General features: G+C 43.4%; 1 protein-coding gene across 2 annotated transcripts in view; it reads right to left on the bottom strand.

Annotated features, from left to right (window-relative positions):
* The window catches only part of dock8 (dedicator of cytokinesis 8), a 91,481-nt gene that overhangs the window by 66,984 nt on the left and 1,518 nt on the right, over positions 1-22,979 (bottom strand). For both annotated transcript variants that reach the window (XM_045707154.2, XM_045707155.2), the window contains exon 2: positions 47-161. In XM_045707154.2, the coding sequence (XP_045563110.1) occupies positions 47-161 (115 nt within the window). The remainder of the gene's footprint in view (positions 1-46; positions 162-22,979) is intronic.

Below are 22,979 nucleotides of genomic sequence, written 5' to 3'. Positions count from 1 at the left end.
GAAAGGGCATAGTTGGTTGTAGTAGTCCTGTAGTAGCATAACTCACCACGGTGAAACACATGGTGGCAGATGCGTTGGAGCCATGATGACCGTGTTGCACGGAGACCTGAGGGGACCCATACGTCCCACCAAAGTGTCTCCTGATCTCAGCAGACGAGTGTCTGAAACAGAGAGGAGAAACTCTTAGAGATGTGCGACCAAACAGATGATCAAAAAAAAGGTACCTGAGAGAAAGAGTGGACACGTATTGAAAAGGTATTAGAACAGAGGAGAGCAGGCAGAGACGGTTCACACTCACACCTTGATCTCGTGAGCTTTTCGAGGGGCAGAATGACTTGGTCATTATGGTAAGGGTTAGTGTTGGTGACTGAGTATTCATGAGAGTCATTCAGACGACTGAGGAATGTGTATGGAAGGGGGAGAGGTTCTAAAGTCATTCAACAACAGAGTAGGGAGAGGGAAAGAGAGAGCCGGCAACTTCAATAACAACACCACTGTACTTCTGGGTAATAATGTGTCGGTTGGCAATTTGTGGCTACTAGATCAGGCCATTGTTTTCCCCTAAAGAAAATGCGAGTATGGGAGCTCTCGCTCTCTGTGTGTGTGTGTGTGTGTGTGTGTGTGTGTGTGTGTGTGTGTGTGTGTGTGTGTGTGTGTGTGTGTGTGTGTGTGTGTGTGTGTGTGTGGAGAGAGAAGGGGGGGGGGGGGGGGTCTGTGTGTCTCTTGGTGTTTGATAAAGTACAAAAATGAGATGCTCAGCTACTGTCTTTACAGACAAATTAATCCACCATATCATTGGACCCCTACCAAATTTAACACACCTGCTCCCCATTCACACCTGAGACCTTGTAACACTAACGAGTCACATGACACCGGGGAGGGAAAAGGGCTAATTGGGCCCAATTTGGACATTTTCACTTAGGGGTGTACTCACTTTTGTTGCCAGCGGTTTAGACATTAATGGCTGTGTGTTGTTATTTTGAGGGGACAGCAAATTTACACTTAATATACAAGCTGTATACTCACTACTTTACATTGTAGCAAAGTGTCATTTCTTCAGTGTTGTCACATGAAAAGATATACTCAAATATTCACAAAAATGTGAGGGGTGTATTCACTTTTGTGAGATACTGTATGTCCTTTCCAACCTCTCCACTAAAAAACGCTCCTTGCTAATAAAAAAAAGAAACTGCCGCTCCAAATTCGCTCCATTCATTAAAATCACAATTTAACCAACACTCATCTTTTTTTTGGAATACCTGGACCTACCATTTGGTTTTGAAGTACTGAAACCAAGCCATATGATTTGACATTAAAAGTATTTGAATAAGCATGAAAAGGTGAACGTAAGAATCACACATCATTTCAAATAGGCTACGTCATATTAAATCAGCATATAAACACTCGAAATACATCAGGACAGACAACCTAAGAAGGAATGAAAATGTATTATTTAGGCTATATTATTTCAATGACTTCAAGGTTATAGCCTAAAAAGAAATACACTGTGATTCATTTGCGAGAGCAAAAATAGACTGGTAGGGACATTTGTTTTTTATTTTACCAGGTAAGCTAGTTGAGAACAAGTTCTCATTTACAACTGTGACCTGGCCAAGATAAAGCAAAGCAGTGTGACACAAACAACAACACAGAGTTACACATGGAATAAACAAGCGTACAGTCAATAACACAATAGAGAAAAAAAGGAAAGTCTATATAGAGTGTGTGCAAATGGCGTGAGGAGGTAAGGCAATAAATAGGCCATAGTAGCGAAGTAATTACAGTTTAGCAAATTAACACTGGAGTGATAGAGCTATGTACAGTTGCAGCGATCGGTTAGCTGCTCAAATAGCTGATGTTTAAAGTTAGTGAGGGAAATAAGTCTCCAGCTTCAGAGATTTTTACAATTCATTCCAGTCATTGGCAGCAGAGAACTGGAAGGAAAGGCGGCCAAAGGAGGTGTTGGCTCTGGGGATGATCAGTGAGATATACCTGCTGGAGCGCGTGCTACGGGTGGGTGTTGTTATCGTGACCAGTGAGCTGAGATAAGGCGGAGCTTTACCTAGCATAGACTTATAGATGACCTGGAGCCAGTGGGTCTGGCGACGAATATGTAGCGAGGGCCAGCCGACTAGAGCATACTGGTCACAGTGGTGGGTGGTATAAGGGGCTTTGGTGACAAAACGGATGGCACTGTGATAGACTGCATCCAGTTTGCTGAGTAGAGTATCGGAAGCTATTTTGTAAATGACATCGCCGAAGTCAAGGATCGGTAGGATAGTCAGTTTTACGAGGGTATGTTTGGCGACGTGAGTGAAGGAGGCTTTATTGCGAAATAGAAAGCCGATTCTAGATTTAATTTTGGATTGGAGATGTTTAATATGAGTCTGGAAGGAGAGTTTACAGTCTAGCCAGACACCTATGTATTTGTAGTTGTCCACATATTCTAAGTCAGAAATGTCCAGAGTAATGATGCTAGTCGGGCGGGCGGGTAGCGAACGGTTGAAGAGCATGCATTTGGTTTTACTAGGGTTTAAGAGCAATTGGAGGCCACGGAAGGAGTGTTGTATGGCATTGAAGCTTGTTTGGAGGTTAGTTAACACAGTGTCCAAAGAAGGGCCAGATGTATAAAGAATGGTGTCGTCTGCATAGAGGTGGATCAGGGAATCACCCGCAGCAAGAGCGACATCATTAATATATACAGAGAAAAGAGTCGGCCCGAGAATTGAACCCTGTGGTACCCCCATAGAGACTGCCAGAGGTCCGGACAACAGGCCCTCCAATTTGACACACTGAACTCTGTCTGAGAAGTAGTTGGTGAACCAGGCGAGGCAGCCATTTGAGAAAGAGAGTTTGAACAGACTGGTAATAGGGGTTGCAACAATGGCGGTGGATAATTTTAGAAAGAGAGGGTCCAGATTGTCTAGCCCAGCTGATTTGTACGGGTCCAGATTTTGCAGCTCTTTCAGAACATCTGCTATCTGGATTTGGGTGAAGGAGAAGCTGGGGAAGCTTGGGCAAGTAGCTGCGGGGGATGCGGAGCTGTTGGCCGGGGTTGGGGTAGCCAGGAGGAAAGCATGGCCAGCCGTAGAGAAATGCTTATTGAAATTCTTGATTTACCATGGATTTATTGGTGGTGACAGTGTTACCTAGCATCAGTGCAGTGGGCAGCTGGGAGGAGGTGTTCTTATTCTCCATGGACTTTACAGTGTCCCAAAACGTTTTGGAGTTAGAGCTACAGGATGCAAATTTCTGTTTGAAAAGCTAGCCTTTGTTTTCCTGACTAACTGCGTGTATTGGTTCCTGACTTCACTGAAAAGTTGCATATCGCGGGGACTATTCGATGCTAGTGTAGTCCGCCACAGGATGTTTTTGTGTTGGTCGAGGGCAGTCAGGTCTGGAGTGAACCAAGGGCTATATCTGTTCTTAGTTCTACATTTTTTGAAAGGGGAATGCTTATTTAAGATGGTGAGGAAATTACTTTTAAAGAACGACCAGGCATCCTCTACTGACGGGATGAGGTCAATATCATTCCAGGATACCCGGGCCAGGTCGATTAGAAAGGCCTGCTTGCAAAAGTGTTTTAGGGAGCATTTGACAGTGATGAGGGGTGGTCGTTTGACCGTGGACCCATAGCGGATGCAGGCAATGAGGCAGTGATCGCTGAGATCCTGATTGAAAACAGCAGAGGTGTATTTGGAGGGCAAGTTGGTGATGATAATATCTATGAGGGTGCCCATGTTTACACATTTAGGGTTGTACCTGGTGGGTTCCTTGATAATTTGTGTGAGATTGAGGGCATCTAGTTTAGATTGTAGGACTGCCGGGGTGTTAAGCATATCCCAGTTTAGGTCACCTAACAGAATGAACTCTGAAGATAGATGGGGGGCAATCAATTCACATATGGTGTCCAGGGCACAGCTGGGAGCTGAGGGGGGGTCTATAACAGGCGGCAACAGTGAGAGACTTGTTTCTGGAGAGATACATTTTTTTAATTAGAAGCTCGAATTGTTTGGGCATTGACCTGGAAAGTATGACATAACTCTGCAGGCTATCTCTGGAGTAGATTGCAACTCCACCCCCTTTGGCAGGTCTATCTTGACGGAAAATGTCGTAGTTGGGTATGGAAATCTCCGAATTTTTGGTGGCCTCCCTAAGCCAGGATTCAGACACGGCAAGGACATCAGGGTTGGCGGAGTGTGCTAAAGGAGTGAGTAAAACAAACTTAGGGAGGAGGCTTCTGATGTTAACATGCATGAAACCAAGGCTTTTTCGATTACAGAAGTCAACAAATGAGAGTGCCTGGGGACACGCAAGGGCTGGGTTAACCTCAACATCACCCGAGGAACAGAGGAGGAGTAGGATGAGGGTACGGCTAAAGGCTATCAAAACTGGTCGTCTAGTGCGTTGGGGACAGAGAATAAAAGGAGCAGATTTCTGGGCGTGGTAGAATAGAATGACCCCGCCCCCTCATCAGGACGCAGCTGTCTCCAATTACTAACTTCTTCTGAAGCTATATAAGCCCCAGTTCTGTTGCTCAGAAGGGAGATGATTGCTGAGAGACAAGGCTAATGGCTGAGGGTTATAGCATGTTGGTTGTTTCCAAGAATTTTGGTATGTACTGTGTCCGTTGTTGCTGAGGGAGCTGATTGGTTGTGTGTGTCAATAGGATGCAGTGTTTTGATTATTGACTTACATTTGTGTAATTCTGTTTCATTTGTTCCCAGGGGGGAAGGGGAAGGCACCTAGGGAGTGTTTAGGCAAGAGGCCCGCGGGCATACATATACCCGTAGTAGTTTGCTGTCTATGCACACTAGGAAAGATCTGGGCGGACCATCCCCTGTATTTTGGTTAGTGCACCAGGTGGTGCTAGATAGGTAAGTAGTGGGTAGTCAGGTAAGGTAGGAGAGGGGGCTTTGATATTTACTTTCTTTGCTTTGGTTCCGTCCAGCCCCTTTTTCCCAAACCTTACCACGTGAAGGAATAAATTCCCTGTTAACGGTATTCTCTGCCTATTCGTCATACTTGTTCACACCTACACTTCCCTACCTTATTCACAACAAGGAGAGTTGAGTTGTAGCAGGGTGTTGCGTTCCCTCTTTCTAGAGGCGTGCGTAACATAATGGGGGCTCATCCGGGATACCATTAAACCCCCCCGGACCCTGCTGCACTGAGCTTTCTGTGATTTGTGAGTATGGGTGACTAGTTTAGTTTGTGGTTAGTTCAGTGTTGAGCGTCATAGCATTAGCTATTTGTTGGCTCTTGTGTTTGGTGTAGTAGTTTACAATGGCTACTTTTGATGTACAATCCTTTTTGGATAACCCGTCGTGGGAGGTGTTTAATAAGTGTCGTAAAAGTGATTTAATGACCTTGGCTGACCATTATTCATTGTCTATTTCGCACAATTTAGTTAAGGCGGAGGTTAAGAAACTAGTGTTAAATGTATTGATAGAAGAGCAGGTGCTTGTGTTACCGCTGCCTGAACCTACTACCCCTGTAGGGGATGTTGCTGCTCCTGTAAGCCCGTCGGTTTCTGAGACCGAAGGCGAGGCTACAGCTCCAGCCACATTGCCCCGTTTTGATCCGTTCTCCCCACTGTCAACTGGTGATGCCAGAAGGGATGTCCGTTCTATACAGTTTCAACTGGAAGCGGAAGAGAGAGCCCAAATTAGGCGAGAAAATCTCCAGTTAGAAATCTGTAAAATAGAGGCTGAAAAAGAAAGAGAACAGCGGCAGTTGGAAATCTGTAAAATAGAGGCAGAAAGAGAACAGCGGCAGATGGATTTCAAAATGCGCCAAATGGAATTGGAGGCAGAGACAGCGAGGCTAGCCTTTGTTCCTACTGTGCCTGTTGGTGAGTCGTCCTCACCAGCTGGAGCTTCCAACACGTTTGACATTAGTAGGCAGATTGCCTTAGTACCTTTGTTTAGAGAATCAGAGGTTGACTCCTATTTTTGTGTGTTTGAACGTATAGCCGTAGCCTTGAAATGGCCTGAAGAAGTATGGTGCTTATTACTTCAGTGTAAATTAACTGGAAAAGCCCAAGAGGTTTTATCAGCGCTACCTTTGGAAGATAGTTTGAACTATGAAGTGGTCAAAGCTACCGTTCTTCGTGCTTATGAGCTTGTGCCTGAGGCATACCGACAGAGATTTAGGTCTCATAGAAAGTCTCCTAGTAAGACTTATGTGGAATTTGCTAGAGACAAGGGAAATCTGTTTGATAAATGGCATGCTGCTAGTAAGGTAACTGATTTCAACTCTCTCCGGGAGTTAATTTTGTTGGAAGAGTTTAAAAATTGCTTACCCGAACGCATTGTAGTATACCTAAATGAACAGAAAGTATCCTCCCTGTCAGAAGCGTCTGTGTTGGCAGACGAGTTTGTGTTGACGCACAAGAGTGTGTTTTCGGCTCATACTGAGAGTAGAGCTACTGAGTTGCCTACTTTTAGTCCCAGTCGGCCCACAGTATATCAAGCACGCCAGAAAAATGAGCGTCCCTGTTTCTATTGTCATAAAGTGGGACATGTGATTAATGATTGCTTCCTACTAAAACGCAAACAAGGGATGCCTTTTCGTGCCAAGCCGCCAACAGGTGTTGGGCTAATTCGTACTGTTGTGAGGTCTGAAACAAAACAGGTGCCTCAGAGTAAATGTAGTTTGAAAGTCTCAGTACCCGACCGCAGTTACGAACCGTTCATTTTTGAGGGGTTTGTGTCCATAGCGAATGACGAAGCATCTCAGCGTCCTGTTAAAATCCTTAGAGATACAGGGGCGGCGCAGTCATTTATATTGTTTGATGTGTTGCCCTTATCCGACAATACATACTGTGGTTCCAGTGTGTTAGTTCAGGGTATTGAAATGGGTTTTGTCCCAGTGCCGTTGCACTTTGTGAATGTACACTCTGAGTTAATCAGTGGAATATTCAGAGTAGGGGTACGTCCTAAGTTGCCAGTAAAAGGTGTGACCTTTATAATGGGTAACGATATTGCTGGAGGAAAGGTAGTACCCGTATTGGAAGTGTTGGATAAAAGTGACCACTCTCTCTCCAATGAGTTGGCACAGAGTTATCCCCATGTGTTCCCCGCTTGTGCTGTCACTCGTGCTCAGGCAAGACAAATGGGTGACGTGATAGATTTGTCAAAAACTGTTTTGTTTAAAGAAGTTGATCAAGAGGATGGGTTGTGTACTACCTCTAAGAAGCTGATCACCTCTGACAAACAGCCCAGGGGAAGTGAAATCGCGCCCCAATTACATGACATTCTTTTGACTGTCACCCCCGAGAAGGTGATTGAATGTCAAAAGGGAGACATCAGTCTTCGCAAGTGTTTTGCTTCGGTAACTTCCATTGAGGAAGCTAAAACTAAAGAGACTGCCTACTTTATGGAAGCAGGAGTTTTGATGCGTAAATGGGCAGCTCATGACACCGTTAGTGACTGGAGTGAAGTGTGTCAAGTGGTTGTTCCTACACCATTCCGACAGCAGGTGCTGTCACTCGCCCATGACCAGGCGTGGTCCGGACACTTAGGGATCACGAAGACTTATAACCGAGTCCTTCGACATTTTTTTTGGCCAGGTTTGAAGTCTGACGTTGTCCAATTCTGTAAGACATGCCACGTATGTCAACTCACTGGGAAAGCGAATCAAACAGTTCCACGTGCGCCGCTCTGCCCGATTCCTGTGGTGGGGGAACCGTTTGAAAAAGTGATAATTGATTGTGTAGGTCCATTGCCGAAAACCAGGTCAGGTAACCAGTTCTTACTAACAATAATGTGCAGTGCTACTCGATACCCAGAGGCTATTCCTCTACGGACAATAACGGCTAAGACTGTGGTGAAGGCATTAGTGAAGTTCTTCTCTACGTTTGGACTCCCTAAAGTAATCCAAACTGACCAGGGATCCAACTTTATGTCAAAGCTGTTCTCTAGTGTGTTAAAGACGCTGTGTATTTCCCATCAGGTCTCCAGTCCGTATCATCCAGAGAGTCAAGGGGCTCTCGAACGCTGGCATCAGACGCTGAAGGCAATGCTACGCAAGTATTGCATGGATACCAGTACTGATTGGGATGAGGGGGTGCCCTTTGTCTTATTTGCTATTAGGGAAACAATACAAGAGTCCTTAGGGTTCAGCCCTGCTGACCTTGTGTTTGGACACACCCCACGGGGTCCGCTAAAGGTTTTGAAGGAGCATATCTTATCTCCTACACCCAGTAGCGCCCCTAAAAATGTGTTGGATTATGTCAGTAAGATGCGGGAGAGACTGCACGCTGCAGGTGCATTAGCCCAAAAGTCTCTCTCCTCTACTCAAAAACGCATGAAGTTGCATTATGACAAAAAGGCTGTTGGCCGTTCTTTTGCACCAGGTGATCAAGTTTTAGTTTTGTTGCCAATCCCTGGCTCATCTCTGTCAGCACGTTTTTCTGGACCATATCTTGTGGAAAAGAAACTCAGTGACACCAATTATGTGATAAAGACCCCAGATCGGAGGCGTTCTTCCCGAATGTGTCATGTTAACATGCTGAAAGTATATTATATGCGTGATTCTCCCAACAGCTCCTCAAGAAAGCCTGTCCAGCCCGCCGTTTCCAGTGTGGCTGCGGTGGTGCTGAAGCCTGGCTGGTATCTAGAGGAGGATAAGGAGGATGGGTTGGAGTTACGCCATACGTTACAGCAGTGTGAACGCTTATGTAATTCAGAGATGCTGAAAAAGTTACCATCTCAAATGGAACATTTGGATAAAGACCAAACTAAGGATCTTGTCTTATTGATAAACAGTTTTCTCACTGTGTTTCAGGATGTTCCAAGTCGCACGTCCATCTTGGAACATGACGTGGATGTGGGGGACGCTGTTCCTATAAGTCAGCATCCGTACCGGGTTAATGCAAAGAAAAGGGAGGTAATGAAAAGTGAGGTAGCTTATTTATTACAGAATGACATGGCAAAACCCAGTAACAGCTCCTGGAGTTCCCCGTGTATTCTTGTTCCTAAGCCTGACGGTACGTCTCGCTTATGTACGGACTATCGTCGAGTAAATGCCGTTACAAAGTCTGATTCTTTTCCTCTACCTCGCTTAGATGACTGCATTGATAGAATTGGCTCTGCTGCTTACGTTAGTAAATTAGATTTGCTAAAAGGTTATTGGCAGGTGCCTTTGACCTCTCGAGCTTCTGACATCTCGGCTTTCGTTACGCCAGATAACTTCGTACAATATTCTGTGATGCCCTTTGGAATGTGTAATGCACCTGCTACTTTTCAGCGGTTAGTTAACATTGTTTTTGCCGATGTACCAAATTGTACTGCTTATCTTGACGATGTGGTAATACATTCGTCTACTTGGTCTGATCATTTCGCCACCTTGAAAAGTGTGTTTCAGCGGTTGGCGAATGCTTCTTTAACCCTCAATTTGGCCAAGTGTGAGTTTGGGAAGGCTACAGTGACTTACTTAGGGAAACAAGTGGGACGAGGTCAAGTGCGCCCAGTAACTGGCAAAGTGGAAGCAATTGTTGCTTTTCCTGCTCCCACGACTCGCCGCCAGTTGCGCAGATTCCTGGGGATGGTAGGTTACTATCGTACTTTCTGTAAGAATTTCTCGACGGTAGTAGCTCCCCTTTCATCTCTGCTTAGTCCGAAGGTACCATTTAAGTGGTCCCAGGACTGTAACTATGCTTTTGAGTCCGCTAAAGCGCTACTTTGTAGTGCCCCAGTGCTTGCCGCCCCCAACTTTGACAAACCTTTTAAGTTGGAGGTAGACGCTAGTATAGTGGGGGTGGGTGCGGTTCTCTTGCAGGAAGATGAAGATGGAGTGGATCGACCCGTCAGTTTCTTCTCCCGTAAGTTCAACTCGTGTCAGTCAAGGTACTCCACAATTGAACAGGAAACGCTGGCTTTATTGCTAGCATTACAGTTCTTTGAGGTATATGTGGGTTCCAGTGCCTTGCCTGTAATGGTCTTCACGGACCATAATCCTTTGGTGTTCTTAAAGCAAATGTACAATCAGAACCGCCGCCTTATGCGGTGGGCTCTGATTGTACAAGGATATAATGTACAGATAGCCTATGTGAAGGGCTCGGCAAATGTGGTTGCCGACGCTCTATCACGGGTTTAGTAACTGGGGAAGCGTTGATTTTTGTTATTGCAAACTGTAGGTTTGCATTTTTTGTGTTGGGCGTGTTACGTTCCCCAGTGTCTGTTGTGGTTTGTGTATTATCATGTATGTATTTCAGGAGATGGATTCCTGAAGTTCTCAACGAGCAGCTGATTGGGCAATCAACATTGATTGTTTGGAGAGCTGACCCCGCCCCCTCATCAGGACGCAGCTGTCTCCAATTACTAACTTCTTCTGAAGCTATATAAGCCCCAGTTCTGTTGCTCAGAAGGGAGATGATTGCTGAGAGACAAGGCTAATGGCTGAGGGTTATAGCATGTTGGTTGTTTCCAAGAATTTTGGTATGTACTGTGTCCGTTGTTGCTGAGGGAGCTGATTGGTTGTGTGTGTCAATAGGATGCAGTGTTTTGATTATTGACTTACATTTGTGTAATTCTGTTTCATTTGTTCCCAGGGGGGAAGGGGAAGGCACCTAGGGAGTGTTTAGGCAAGAGGCCCGCGGGCATACATATACCCGTAGTAGTTTGCTGTCTATGCACACTAGGAAAGACCTGGGCGGACCATCCCCTGTATTTTGGTTAGTGCACCAGGTGGTGCTAGATAGGTAAGTAGTGGGTAGTCAGGTAAGGTAGGAGAGGGGGCTTAAATATTTACTTTCTTTGCTTTGGTTCCGTCCAGCCCCTTTTTCCCAAACCTTACCACGTGAAGGAATAAATTCCCTGTTAACGGTATTCTCTGCCTATTCGTCATACTTGTTCACACCAACACTTCCCTACCTTATTCACAACAAGGAGAGTTGAGTTGTAGCAGGGTGTTGCGTTCCCTCTTTCTAGAGGCGTGCGTAACAGGCATCTAGTTTAGATTGTAGGACTGCCGGGGTGTTAAGCATATCCCAGTTTAGGTCACCTAACAGAACGAACTCTGAAGATAGATGGGGGGCAATCAATTCACATATGGTGTCCAGGGCACAGCTGGGAGCTGAGGGGGGGTCTATAACAGGCGGCAACAGTGAGAGACTTGTTTCTGGAGAGATACATTTTTTTAATTAGAAGCTCGAATTGTTTGGGCATTGACCTGGAAAGTATGACATAACTCTGCAGGCTATCTCTGGAGTAGATTGCAACTCCACCCCCTTTGGCAGGTCTATCTTGACGGAAAATGTCGTAGTTGGGTATGGAAATCTCCGAATTTTTGGTGGCCTCCCTAAGCCAGGATTCAGACACGGCAAGGACATCAGGGTTGGCGGAGTGTGCTAAAGGAGTGAGTAAAACAAACTTAGGGAGGAGGCTTCTGATGTTAACATGCATGAAACCAAGGCTTTTTCGATTACAGAAGTCAACAAATGAGAGTGCCTGGGGACACGCAAGGGCTGGGTTAACCTCAACATCACCCGAGGAACAGAGGAGGAGTAGGATGAGGGTACGGCTAAAGGCTATCAAAACTGGTCGTCTAGTGCGTTGGGGACAGAGAATAAAAGGAGCAGATTTCTGGGCGTGGTAGAATAGATTCAGGGCATAATGTACAGACGGGTATTAGCTTAATCAGGTAATATTAATTACAGAAAAATGATTTTATATAATAGCATGTCATATCATTTAATCCGGCATAGCCAAAGACACGACAGTGGGGTGCGGGTACAGTGGAGGTAAACCCAGGCACCGAGTGATGATAAGAGAGGTTGCATCTCTGGACGGGCTGGTTATGCTGGGTGAGGTCACCACATGTGTGGGAGGTGGGACAAAGGAGGTATCTGAGGCATGTTGAGTGGGACTAGGGGCTCCGCAGTAAACTAAGACAATAATAACTATCCTAAACAACTGTGTACAAGGCATATTGACATTTTAGAGAGACATAAAGTGAGGCATAAAGCAATCACAGGTGTTGATTGGGAGAACTATCTGAGGATAACAACGGGTAAGACAACAACAGCTAATCAGCTAAGACAACAACAACAGGTAAAATGGTGATGAATGGGCAGAGAGGGTCGGTTAACTACACACAGGGCCTGAGTTGGGGCCGACAGATAAACAAAAAATAAACAAAATGGTGTACCGTGATTAATGAACAGTCCAGAAGGCATCAGCTATGTAGCCAAGTGATCATAGGGTCCAGTGAACAGCAATAGATGGAACAGGGAAGCCGCAGGGTAGTCATTACTAAGCTAGCACGCGGGAGACACAGCGTTTAAAGTTAACAGGCCGGGATAAGTAGAAGCGTCTGCTCCGATGTCCAGCAAAGGCCGGTTGAGGGCACAGCGGATGGAGTTAAGTCGGCGGACCAGTCGTGGTGGTACGGCGGGGCGCCATGTCGACAAAGGGTCCAGACCAGATGGCGAAAGAGGTAATTGTAGTTATTCTGTTTGCTAGCTGGGAGATGCGCCTGGCTCGCGGCTAACTGGTGCTAACTTCGGGGCAGGGGCTTAAGCCACTATAGCCACTCGGTAGCAGCTAGCTAGCAGCGATGATCCGATGCAAAGGTCCACAGCTTACGGCAAAGGATCCGGTGGAGTGGTGGATTCTAGCCGTGTTAGGGTAGAGTCCGGGAGGCATCGGCTGAGTAGTCGGGTGATCACAGAGTAGGCCGGGAGGTGGACCTGGCTCAGGGCTAGCTTCGGGGCTGGGTCACTCGGTGGCAGCTAGCTAGCTGTGATGATCAGGAGTAATGGTCCAGGGTTTACGGCAGGAATCCGGCTTTGTAGTGAAGAAAGCAGTCCGATGAAGGCAAGTATTATCCAGGCTATAGAAAGAAAACGGCTGGTGTCTGTGCAGAAGGAAAGGCCACTAGCAGTGGCTAACAATGGCTAAATAGCTAGTAGCTAATTAGCTGGCTAGCTTCTGATAGAGGTTCTGGCTATAAGGTCTAAAAAATAGCGGATCCGTGTCACATTGGGTGAGGCGGGTTACTGGAAGGTATATTTGATTAAAAAATGGAAAAGAGATTGAAAATAAATTGAAATATATTTTTTTAAAAGACAAAAAGTGCACAGGAGGACGACAAACCACGTCTGCACTGCTAGACCATCTTGGATCCGACATAAAGCGCTAAGCATTTAAACAACATTTTGTTGTATTAAATCATTATAGTCTATACATTTTGCATATGACTTAGAATGAAATGAAAAATGACTTATTACTGCCTTTTAATTTATTTTTAGAATACATTTTTTGAAACAGTCTCTGGCTTCAGATGGTGCCTGGAGAGCAGGCTAAACATCCTATTGGCCCTTCTTGACAGGCTGGGCAGAGACGCAGAGTTTTTTCTTATTCTTATTTTCTATAGGTAGGCCTAACGTTTTTTTGCCAAAATAATCCAATCAAAACGGAAAGCTTCTTGAACATGGGAATATGCCAGACCTATTTCGGCAAAATCAATTATGGCCTTTTATTGTCCCCAGCACAAACTGCACCTGTGTAATGATCATGCTGTTTAATCAGCTTCTTGATATGCCACACTGGTCAGGTGGATGGATTATCTTGGCAAATGAGAAATGCACACTAACAGGGATGTAAACAAATTTGTGCACAACATTTTAGAGAAATAAGCTTTTTGTGCATATGGAACATTTCTGGGATCTTTTATTTCAGCTTATGAAACATGGGACCAACACTTTACATGTTGAGCATATATTTTATTTCAGTATACTTCCATCACTCCAGTATCCCTACGCATTGTAAATATGGTATTGGAACTGAACCTGTATATAGTATGCTTACTTACTTATTGTGTTCTTCATATTTCTTCTTATTTCTCATGTTTTTTTTCTAGTAATATATTGTTATTGATTATTGCATTGTTGGGTTTTGAGTTTGCAAGAAAGGCATTTCACTGTACTTGTGCATGTGACATTAAAACTTGAAAAACTTGGGAGTTGGGAATCTTTGAGGGACACTGCCAAATGGGTCAGTGCCCCTGACTCTCCCCCAGTCCCCATGCTGTTCATGTGCTACTGCTCTGTGTTCATTAACTCACTGTGACCATTGTTTAGGATAGCTCTGATCTGCAACTAAATGATCACCTCCACCCCTTCTCCAACCAACATCATTTCGTGGGCACCTCAACCCCAGGACTACCATGTGTTGCTAGCCAACAGAAACTCTGAGGTGGTAGTTTTATGTCACAGTTTATAGTTAACCTCTCATACCATTTTGTCAACTTTCCTCTTGTGACTTAAGTGTGAATTTGGACAAAATGTGATGTGTTTACCACACTGTATGGTGTATGTGGCTCTGGGCTGTGGCACTAACTGGTTGGACTTTGCTCTGTGTTCATTTGCATGCTACTCTCCTCCCAACTGCCTGCCTGCATCCCACCCAGGTCATGACCTTCAGAGCCATGTGGTTGCAGTTCCTCCTAACAGGCTCAGTGACCACATGGAATGAGACTAGGCAGTATGTGAGAGAGAGAGAGCACGAGAGAAAGCAAGAGAGCGAGCTCCTGTTAAAAGGGGTAGTTCACTCAAATTAGAAAACTGTTATTTAGGTAAACTATGCAGGAGGAGGCATGGCATAAAACACTGATAACACCACTGCTGTTCGCCAGGAGAGTTGCATATACTGAAGAGTACAAGGGTCATTCTAAGAGTACCTCTGGTATTCGCCACACCTTTATGAACATCTAAGGAATCTGAGTCTGAACTGGATGTTCCATGGGTTGGCGAATATATGTACAAGACCAACTGTAAACATACAACTTGGAGTTAAGATGTTACGGCTGGAATCAAAATAAGCCCTTATACAAAGCCACGATTGCATGCTTGTACAGTATATTTTGTACAGTATCCAAATCAACTCATCATGCGTCCATACCGTATCTTCTACTGTAGTTTTGTACAATTGCTGCTAAGGTTAAAACCTAACATTTAGTAGCAGGAGTGGAAAACGAAAACACAGCTCCTTTCCTTTCTTCCAGTGTAATCTTAAACCCTACTGGGCTGGGCAGGTTACAAGTTTGTTAGCCAGCTCTAACATGACTGAACAAGGTTGTTTGTTATTAACCAATAGTTAGCAGCCGCAAGTAGCAGACTTTAAAATGGCCCGCGACAAGGTTTATGAAATGATGTGACCCGCAAATCCACGATAGAAATACAAAATGTAACTCTGCTAATATGAGTCATACCATTTGAATGGTTTGGGCTTTTGAACGGTCTGCATTGTAAAGGACCAACCATCATGGTGGAGCAAAGTGAAGTGAAGAGAACAATCAGCAACAAGTGCTTCTTTTGTGTTAACAGTAAAACAATGTTTTTGGCCCTTTGCCTTCATCATTTTGTTACAGATTAGAAAAAGAGTATTTTAGATGTTTCAAAATGGCATCTAAGGTTAATAGACCAATCACAATTAGAATACAACACAAAAAATTACGTGATTGGTAAATTAGTTGCAATTTTGTAATACATAAATGCTTCCTTCGTTTATTGTTTTGTAAAACCCAGAGACAGCCTAAAGCCTCATACACAAATGGACGAAATTCGGTTGGGCATAATGTCTTTTTCACGCAGTCTTACTGGTTGGACAAGTGTAGGCCAAGTATTTGTTACGCAAGACAGAGGAGGGCCTGTCTCTGGAAAATAGATCGCATTTATTTTGAGAAATTGCAAAATATCACCTTTTCATTCAAGACAGGAGAAACATTTTTATTTCGTTTCTAGCAAGTCAAGCTAGCTTACACAGAGCCGCTAACGTTAGCTAGCTAGCTAAAAGCTAGGTTAGGTTGAAGTTACTGTCTACAGTCATATAATATAATTGGCTTAACAACCAATGTTGAATTACTCAACATTACTATTAAAATACTCATTAACAGGATTGGTTAACTGTTTGCTGGATGAAAGCGTCTGCTAAATGGCATATATTATATTGTTTATAAGTTGCTAGCTATCCCATAAAGCCATCGCCAAACACCAGAATTATTTTCATCTTGTTCTGTGGTTAGGTAACTTCCTGTTCTATTGACAGAATCTGGCCAGACTGAAGACAACGCAGAGTTTGGAAAAATGGAAAGATTTTATACTAGGAAAGTCAGTTAAGAACAAATTCTTATTTACAATGACTGCCTACACGCAAGTATGCGGCATGCGTTTCGCAACTGAGCCTTGGACGCATGGGGGCGTTGCGATGCCACTCCGTTGTGGACGTCCCCATTGAAATGAATGACTTCCAGCGCAGCGGACTGCAAATTTGGGATGTGTACACGGCGTAAGGTCTGAAACATGCTGCCCTTTTATTAACTTCCATTCATTAATTGATGTGGAATAGAGTTCCATGTTGTCATGGCTCTATGTAGTACTGTGTGCCTCCCATAGTCTGTTCTGGACTTGGGGACTGTGAAGAGACCTCGTGGCATGTCTTGTGGGGTATGCATGGGTGTCCGATCTGTGTGCCAGTAGTTTAGACAGACAGCTCGGTGCATTCAACATGTCAATAACTCTCATAAATAAAAGTAGTGATGAAGTGAATCTCTCCTCCACTTTCAGCCAGGAGAGATTGACATGCATATGATTAATATTAGCTCTCTGTATACATCCAAGGGCTAGCCGTGCTGCCCTGTTCTGAGCCAATTGCAATTTTCCTTTGTCCTTTTTTGTGGCACCTGACCACACGACTGAACAGTAGTCCAGGTGCAACAAATCTAGGGCCTGTATGACCTGACTTGTTGATAGTGTTGTTAAGAAGGCAGAGCATCGTTTATTATAGACAGACTTCTCCCCATCTTAGCTACTACTGCATCAATATGTTTTGACCATGACAGTTTACAATCTAGTGTTACTCCAAGCAGTTTAGTCATCTCAACTTGCTCAATTTCCACATTATTTATTACAAGATTTAGTTGAGGTTTAGGGTTTAGTGAGTGTTTTGTTCCAAATATAATGCTTTTAGTTTTAGAAATATTTAGGGCTAACTTATTCCCTGCCACCCACTCTGAAACTAACTTCAGCTCTTTGTTGAGTTTTGCAGTCATTTCAGTCGCTGTAGTAGCTGACGTGTATAGCGTTGAGTCATCCACATACGTAGAAACTCTGGCTTTACTCAAAGTCAGTGGCATGTCGTTAGTAAAAATTGGAAAAAAGCATGGGGCCTAAACAGCTACCCTGGGGAATTCCTGATTCTAACTGGATTATATTTGATAGGCTTCCATTAAAGAACAAACTCTCTGTGTTCAGTTAGACAAGTAACTCTTTATTCACATTATAGCAGGGGGTGTAAAGTCATAACACATACGTTTTTCCAGCAGCAGACTATGATCGATAATGTCAAAAGCTGCACTGAAGTCTAACAAGACATCCACCACAATCATTTTATCATCAATTTCTCTCAGCCAATCATCAGTCATTTGTGTAAGTGCTGTGCTTGTTGAGTGTCCTTACCTACAAGCATGCTGAAATTCTGTTGTCAATTTGTTTACTGTAAAATAGCATTGTATCTGGTCAAACAATTTTTTTCAGAAGTTTACTAAGGGTTTGTAACAGGCTGATTGGTCGTCTATTTGAGCCAGTAAAAGGGGCCTTTACTATTCTTGGGTAGCGGAACGACTTTAGCTGCCCTCCAGGCTTGAGGGCATACACTCTCTAGTAGGCTTAAATTGAAGATGCGGCAAATAGGAGTGGCAATATCATCTGCTATTATCCTCAGTAATTTTCCATCTAGATTGTCAGACCCTGGTGGCTTGTCATTGTTGATAGACAACAATACTTTTTTCACCTCTTCCACAGTGACTTTACGGAATTCAAAAGTACAATTCTTGTCTTTCCTAATTTGGTCCAATATACTTGGATGTGTAGTGTCAGCGTTTGTTGCTGGCATGTCATCCCTAAGTTTGCTTATCTTGCCAATGAAAAAGTCATTAAAGTAGTTTGCAATATCAGTGGGCTTTGTGATGAATGAGCCATCATCTGATTCAATAAATGAAGGAGCCGAGTTGGCTTTTTTCCCCAAAATGTCATTTAAGGTACCCCAAAGCTTTTTACTATCATTCTTTATATAATTTATCATCTTTGTTTCATAGTGTAGTTTATTTAATTTTTTTATTTAGTTTAGTCACATCATTTCTTAATTTGCAGTACATTTGCCAAATCAGTTGGGCTGCTATACTTAATTGCCATTCCTTTTGCCTCATCCATCTCAACCATACCATTTTTCAATTCCTCATCAATCCAAGGGGATTTAACAGTTTTTACAGTCATTTTCTTAATTGGTGTGTGCTTATTAGTAACTGGAATAAGTAGTTTCATAAATGTGTCAAGTGCAGCATCTGGTTGCTCCTCATTACACACCACAGACCAGCAACTATTCTTTACATCATCAACATATAAATCACAACAAAACTTATTATATGATCTCTTATACACTATATTAGGCCCAGCCTTTGTAACTTTGGATTTCGTAGATATGGCTATTATATTGTGATCACTACATCCTATGGATTTGGATACTGCTTTAAAGCAAACATCTGCAGCATTAGTAAAAATGTGATCAATACATGTTGATGATTTAATTCCTGTGCCATTTGTAACTACCCTGGTAGGTTGACTGACAACCTGATCCAGGTTGCAGGCACTGGTCACAGTTTGAAGTTTTTTCCTGAGTGGGCAGCTTGATGATAGCCAGTCAATATTTAAAATCACCCAGAAAATATACCTCTGTTGATATCACGTACATTATCAAGCATTTCACACATATTATCCATTGTCCTCCAACAAGAGTTCCTGAAATCTCTCTTCTCTCACATCTGATGTGAAATTAAACAATGTAGTGACTTTCCCTGCAGGTCAAATATGATGCAGATGTAACAGTCAGAGTGTTTGCTCCCAATGGCAAAAATAGAATTGTCATTCAATGAATTATCTGGGTGAATATTAAAAATGTCAGGTCACACAGCAAAATATTTAGGGGCATATGCAACTAGCATGATCGCAAATTAGAGCTAGGCACAGCCACCTCACTAACTCCATACACAACTCCTACCAGACACACACACACACCCCCACCCACTCGCTAACACAAGGCATATACAGACAGGCACATTGACTAAACTCCATACACAAGGGTCAACAAAAGTGGTTATCCGAGGTCAAGAGTTAGTTTAAATAGAGAACACCGTAAAACACAAGCAGACTACTCCACCTTTCACACACACCACACAACCATGTGCACACACACGCAATATGGCATGATAAAGTGAGACAAGCCAACGTCCAGCATAACTCTACTGAGAAACACAAGGGCCCAAAACTTCCTGAAGTAACAGATTTCGTGAAAGGCCAAAGCCAGGCAGGCCACAACAGTCAGCCCAGCATGGTTTAATTCCATCTCATTAAAAGTGAAATCTGCAGTTGTAACAATAACATAGCATACTCACTGGCTCTGTTTCAGTAAAAACTGAAGAATGGGGCTGGAGAAATGTAACCACTCAAATTCATACAGCGCTATGGATCCAAGGACTGACCATCCATGATATCAAAATGATAGTTTTAACCATGTTTTGACTGAGGCTATAGTGTTTGTTTACATACACTTTGTTGGGGTACGATAGTTGAACTAAGCTCATGAGACATAAGTTATATTCTTCAAGAATCAAATGGGTTACATATCATTCATTTATTAGTCAAAAAATTGATGTAACAACTGCAGATTGCCCCTTTAAGACACAGTGTGGTAGGCTGTTGATGTTCTCCCAAAAATGGTAGAACTTCCCTTTCTCTTTGCTGACAAGAGGAATTGTAACCAAGTCAACAACAGTATTTAAAGGTGTTGAAACAGCTAGCCTAACACCTTATTACACCATAACATACTATTAAAATTGAAGATCAGACACCCAGAAAGTGAGTCAATGTTGGCAACATCTTTGGAAACACGCAACGGACTCAACCCCCTTTGATTTGTCCTTTCCACAATAGTCAACTCAACAACAGTCAAATATAGCATCTGTCTTGCTTCACAGAACCCAAATAACAATTTACAGTGCAAGTGTATTTACCCTGTTAACTCCATAGCTCCCCCATGGACAGGACTGATATCATGCTGTTGTGATTTCAACTAAGTGTGCCAGAGAATAACAGATTTTTCTCAGACAAACTATTGTACCGAGTTACATTTTCTTTTTCTTTGGAGAGTCAGAAAATATGTTAAAGATGTGGGTTTTTTGGTAACAGAATTTTAAGGCACAGGGCAATGTCTCTTAAACTTGCACAAGGCAAATAATTTCTCCAGAACTAAATATAAGTGTTGATACTGTATTAGTTGGCAGGAGTCTTTACGTCAACATTATTGTGTTTTTAAGTATTTATAATACCTTTTAAGACTTTCTCTGGTAGATAGTTGAAAAATGTATTTACAGTATGCTTTAATTTCAACAACAAAAAATGTGACTCTTAGGTTTCATTTGACAACAGAATTGACACTCCTATGAACTTCCGATGTTGGTGCTCATGAGTCCTTTTACATGGAAATGCCCTTAGGGTAAGTTTTGCTGACAGGAAAAATCTCTGTCTTTTTTGCCATGCCAGGCTGCATACTATGTGGCAGGCCGGCACATGTGTATAGTGGCGTAGTGTGCCTTTGAGCATTTCTGGATCATTCTGTAGCATTCCTCACTGTAGGCTATTATCACTAACAGCTATGCTCACGCTGTCAGGCTCAGGGCCATCAGATAGCTAAACCTATAATTCAGCCAACGGGCCCAGTCATGATCCCTGTTACAACCACCCACACGCTGGTATTACCATTGACTCATTATTTTGGAGCTGGGTGATCCTTTGGGTGCATCTCAATAATAGTCGGAAGTACCTTCCTCTCCTCGACTTCTCTACTTCATTCGCACTAATCTGAAAACATGGGCATGGAGGAAACTATATAGATACCTGATGCATTGCCCACCAGGAAGTGTCTTTCACCCATCCAGTTCCTTAAAAAGTCAGTTCATGTGAAAGAGAGCAGATGGGTAACTACTTTAGACTATTGAGATGTCCCCTTTGTGTCCCACATACAGTAGCTTCCAGCTGCAGACTAAATGGGTTCCAGTCAGTCCTATCAGTGGCATCGGAGCACAGCTTCCTGTCCAGAAGAGGGTTGGGAGGAGGGATAAGACAGACACAAACACATCAAATAGCTGGCAGGATACTTTTCCCATGATGCCCCAAGGAGAGAGAGTGGAGGATGGAATCTGGCCTGAGTAAGTAGAGGGTCCAGACCAAGCATTTAGGAGGGCCCCAAATCAATACTGGTCTGCTATCCTACCACTACTCTACTCAAAGTATAATGCTTATCTTGCAGAGTTTAACTGACAATATCAGGTGTAGACCTAAGAACACTGTCTATATGTCATTGACATTTTAATTGATTCATACATTTGCTTAGTAGAGAGGATAGCATTGACATTCTTCCTACAGAGCAAGTATTTGCACTTATCTTGAATTCCTCCTCTATCTTGGGTAAGAAACCAATATTTCCTGTTTTAAAACAGTCATGAAGTGAAAAGAGAAGTGAAACAACTGTGTGTCAAATAGCAGGATTTCCTTCTCACTCCATCTTGAGAGAGAACGAGGAATGTACTAATCTTTGCATGCGTATGTTTGCGTGCATGTATGACATGCTACAGTGGACTGGACGAACAGTGGAGAACCAAAAAGGGTTGAGTGGATATGTTGTATATTACTTCCAAACTGCCTGCCTACTTCATTCAACGAAACAGAATATGAAACGTGTTCACATTTGGAAAAATACAAATGGCTGATAAATTGTCCGTCAAGAATGTAAACAATAGCTTTTCATCATCACACAACGGCAGAAATTGTCAAACTCCGTGAGTGACACATGTACTGTTGTTAGGGGTGAACCACCACCCACCCACACACTAGGGCTGCATAATTCATCTAATTCATATTGAAATTGGTACCAGAGCATCAGCTCTCGAACCAATAGGGTCCGAGACAGCTTTACCCCCAAGCCATAAGACTGCTAAATAGTAAATTAATGGTATCCGAACTATCTGCATTGACCCCCCCCCCCCCCCACACACACACACACACACCAAAAGTTTTAGAACACCAACTAATTCAAGGGTTTTTCTTTATTTTTTTACATTGTAGAATAATACTGAAGACCTCAAAACTATGAAGAAATAACACATATGGAATCATGTAGTAACAAAATAAGTGTTATATAAAATATATTTTGATTTGTTTTTGAGATTCTTCAAATAGCCACCCTTGCCTTGATGACAGCTTTGAACTCTTGGCATTCTCTCAACCGGCTTCACCTGGAATGCTTTTCCAACAGTCTTGAAGGAGTTCCCACATATGCTGAGAACTTGTTGGCTGCTTTTCCTTCACTCTGCGGTCCGACTCATCCCAAACCGTCTCAGTTTGGTTGAATTCGGGGGATTGTGGAAGCCAAGGCAACTGATGCAGCACTCCATCACTCTCCTTCTTGGTAAAATAGCCCTTACACAGCCTGGAGGTGTGTTGGGTCATTGTCCTGTTGAAAAACAAATTATAGTCCCACTAAGCCCAAACTAGATGGGATGGCGTATCGCTGCAGAATGCTGTGGTAGCCATGCTAGTTAAGTATGCCTTGAATTCTAAATAAATCACAGACAGTGTTACAAGCAAAGCCCCACCACAGCATAACACCTCCTCCTCCATGCTTTACGGTGGGAAATGCACATGCGGAGATCATCCGTTCACCCACACAGCGTCTCACAAAGACACGGCGGTTGGAACCAAAAATGTCCAATTTGGACTCCAGACCAAAGGACACATTTCCACCGGTCTAATGTCCATTGCTCGTGTTTCTTGGCCCAAGCAAGTCTTATTGGTGTCTTTTAGTAGTGGTTTCTTTGCAGCAAATCGACCATGAAGGCCTGATTCACACAGTCTCCCATATCAT

Source organism: Salmo salar, chromosome 24 (assembly GCF_965601325.2).
Source record: "Salmo salar chromosome 24, fSalSal1, whole genome shotgun sequence".
Lineage (NCBI taxonomy): Eukaryota > Metazoa > Chordata > Actinopteri > Salmoniformes > Salmonidae > Salmo > Salmo salar.
The sequence above is the reverse complement of the archived record's forward strand: the minus strand, read 5'-3'. Positions and strand labels throughout refer to the sequence as shown.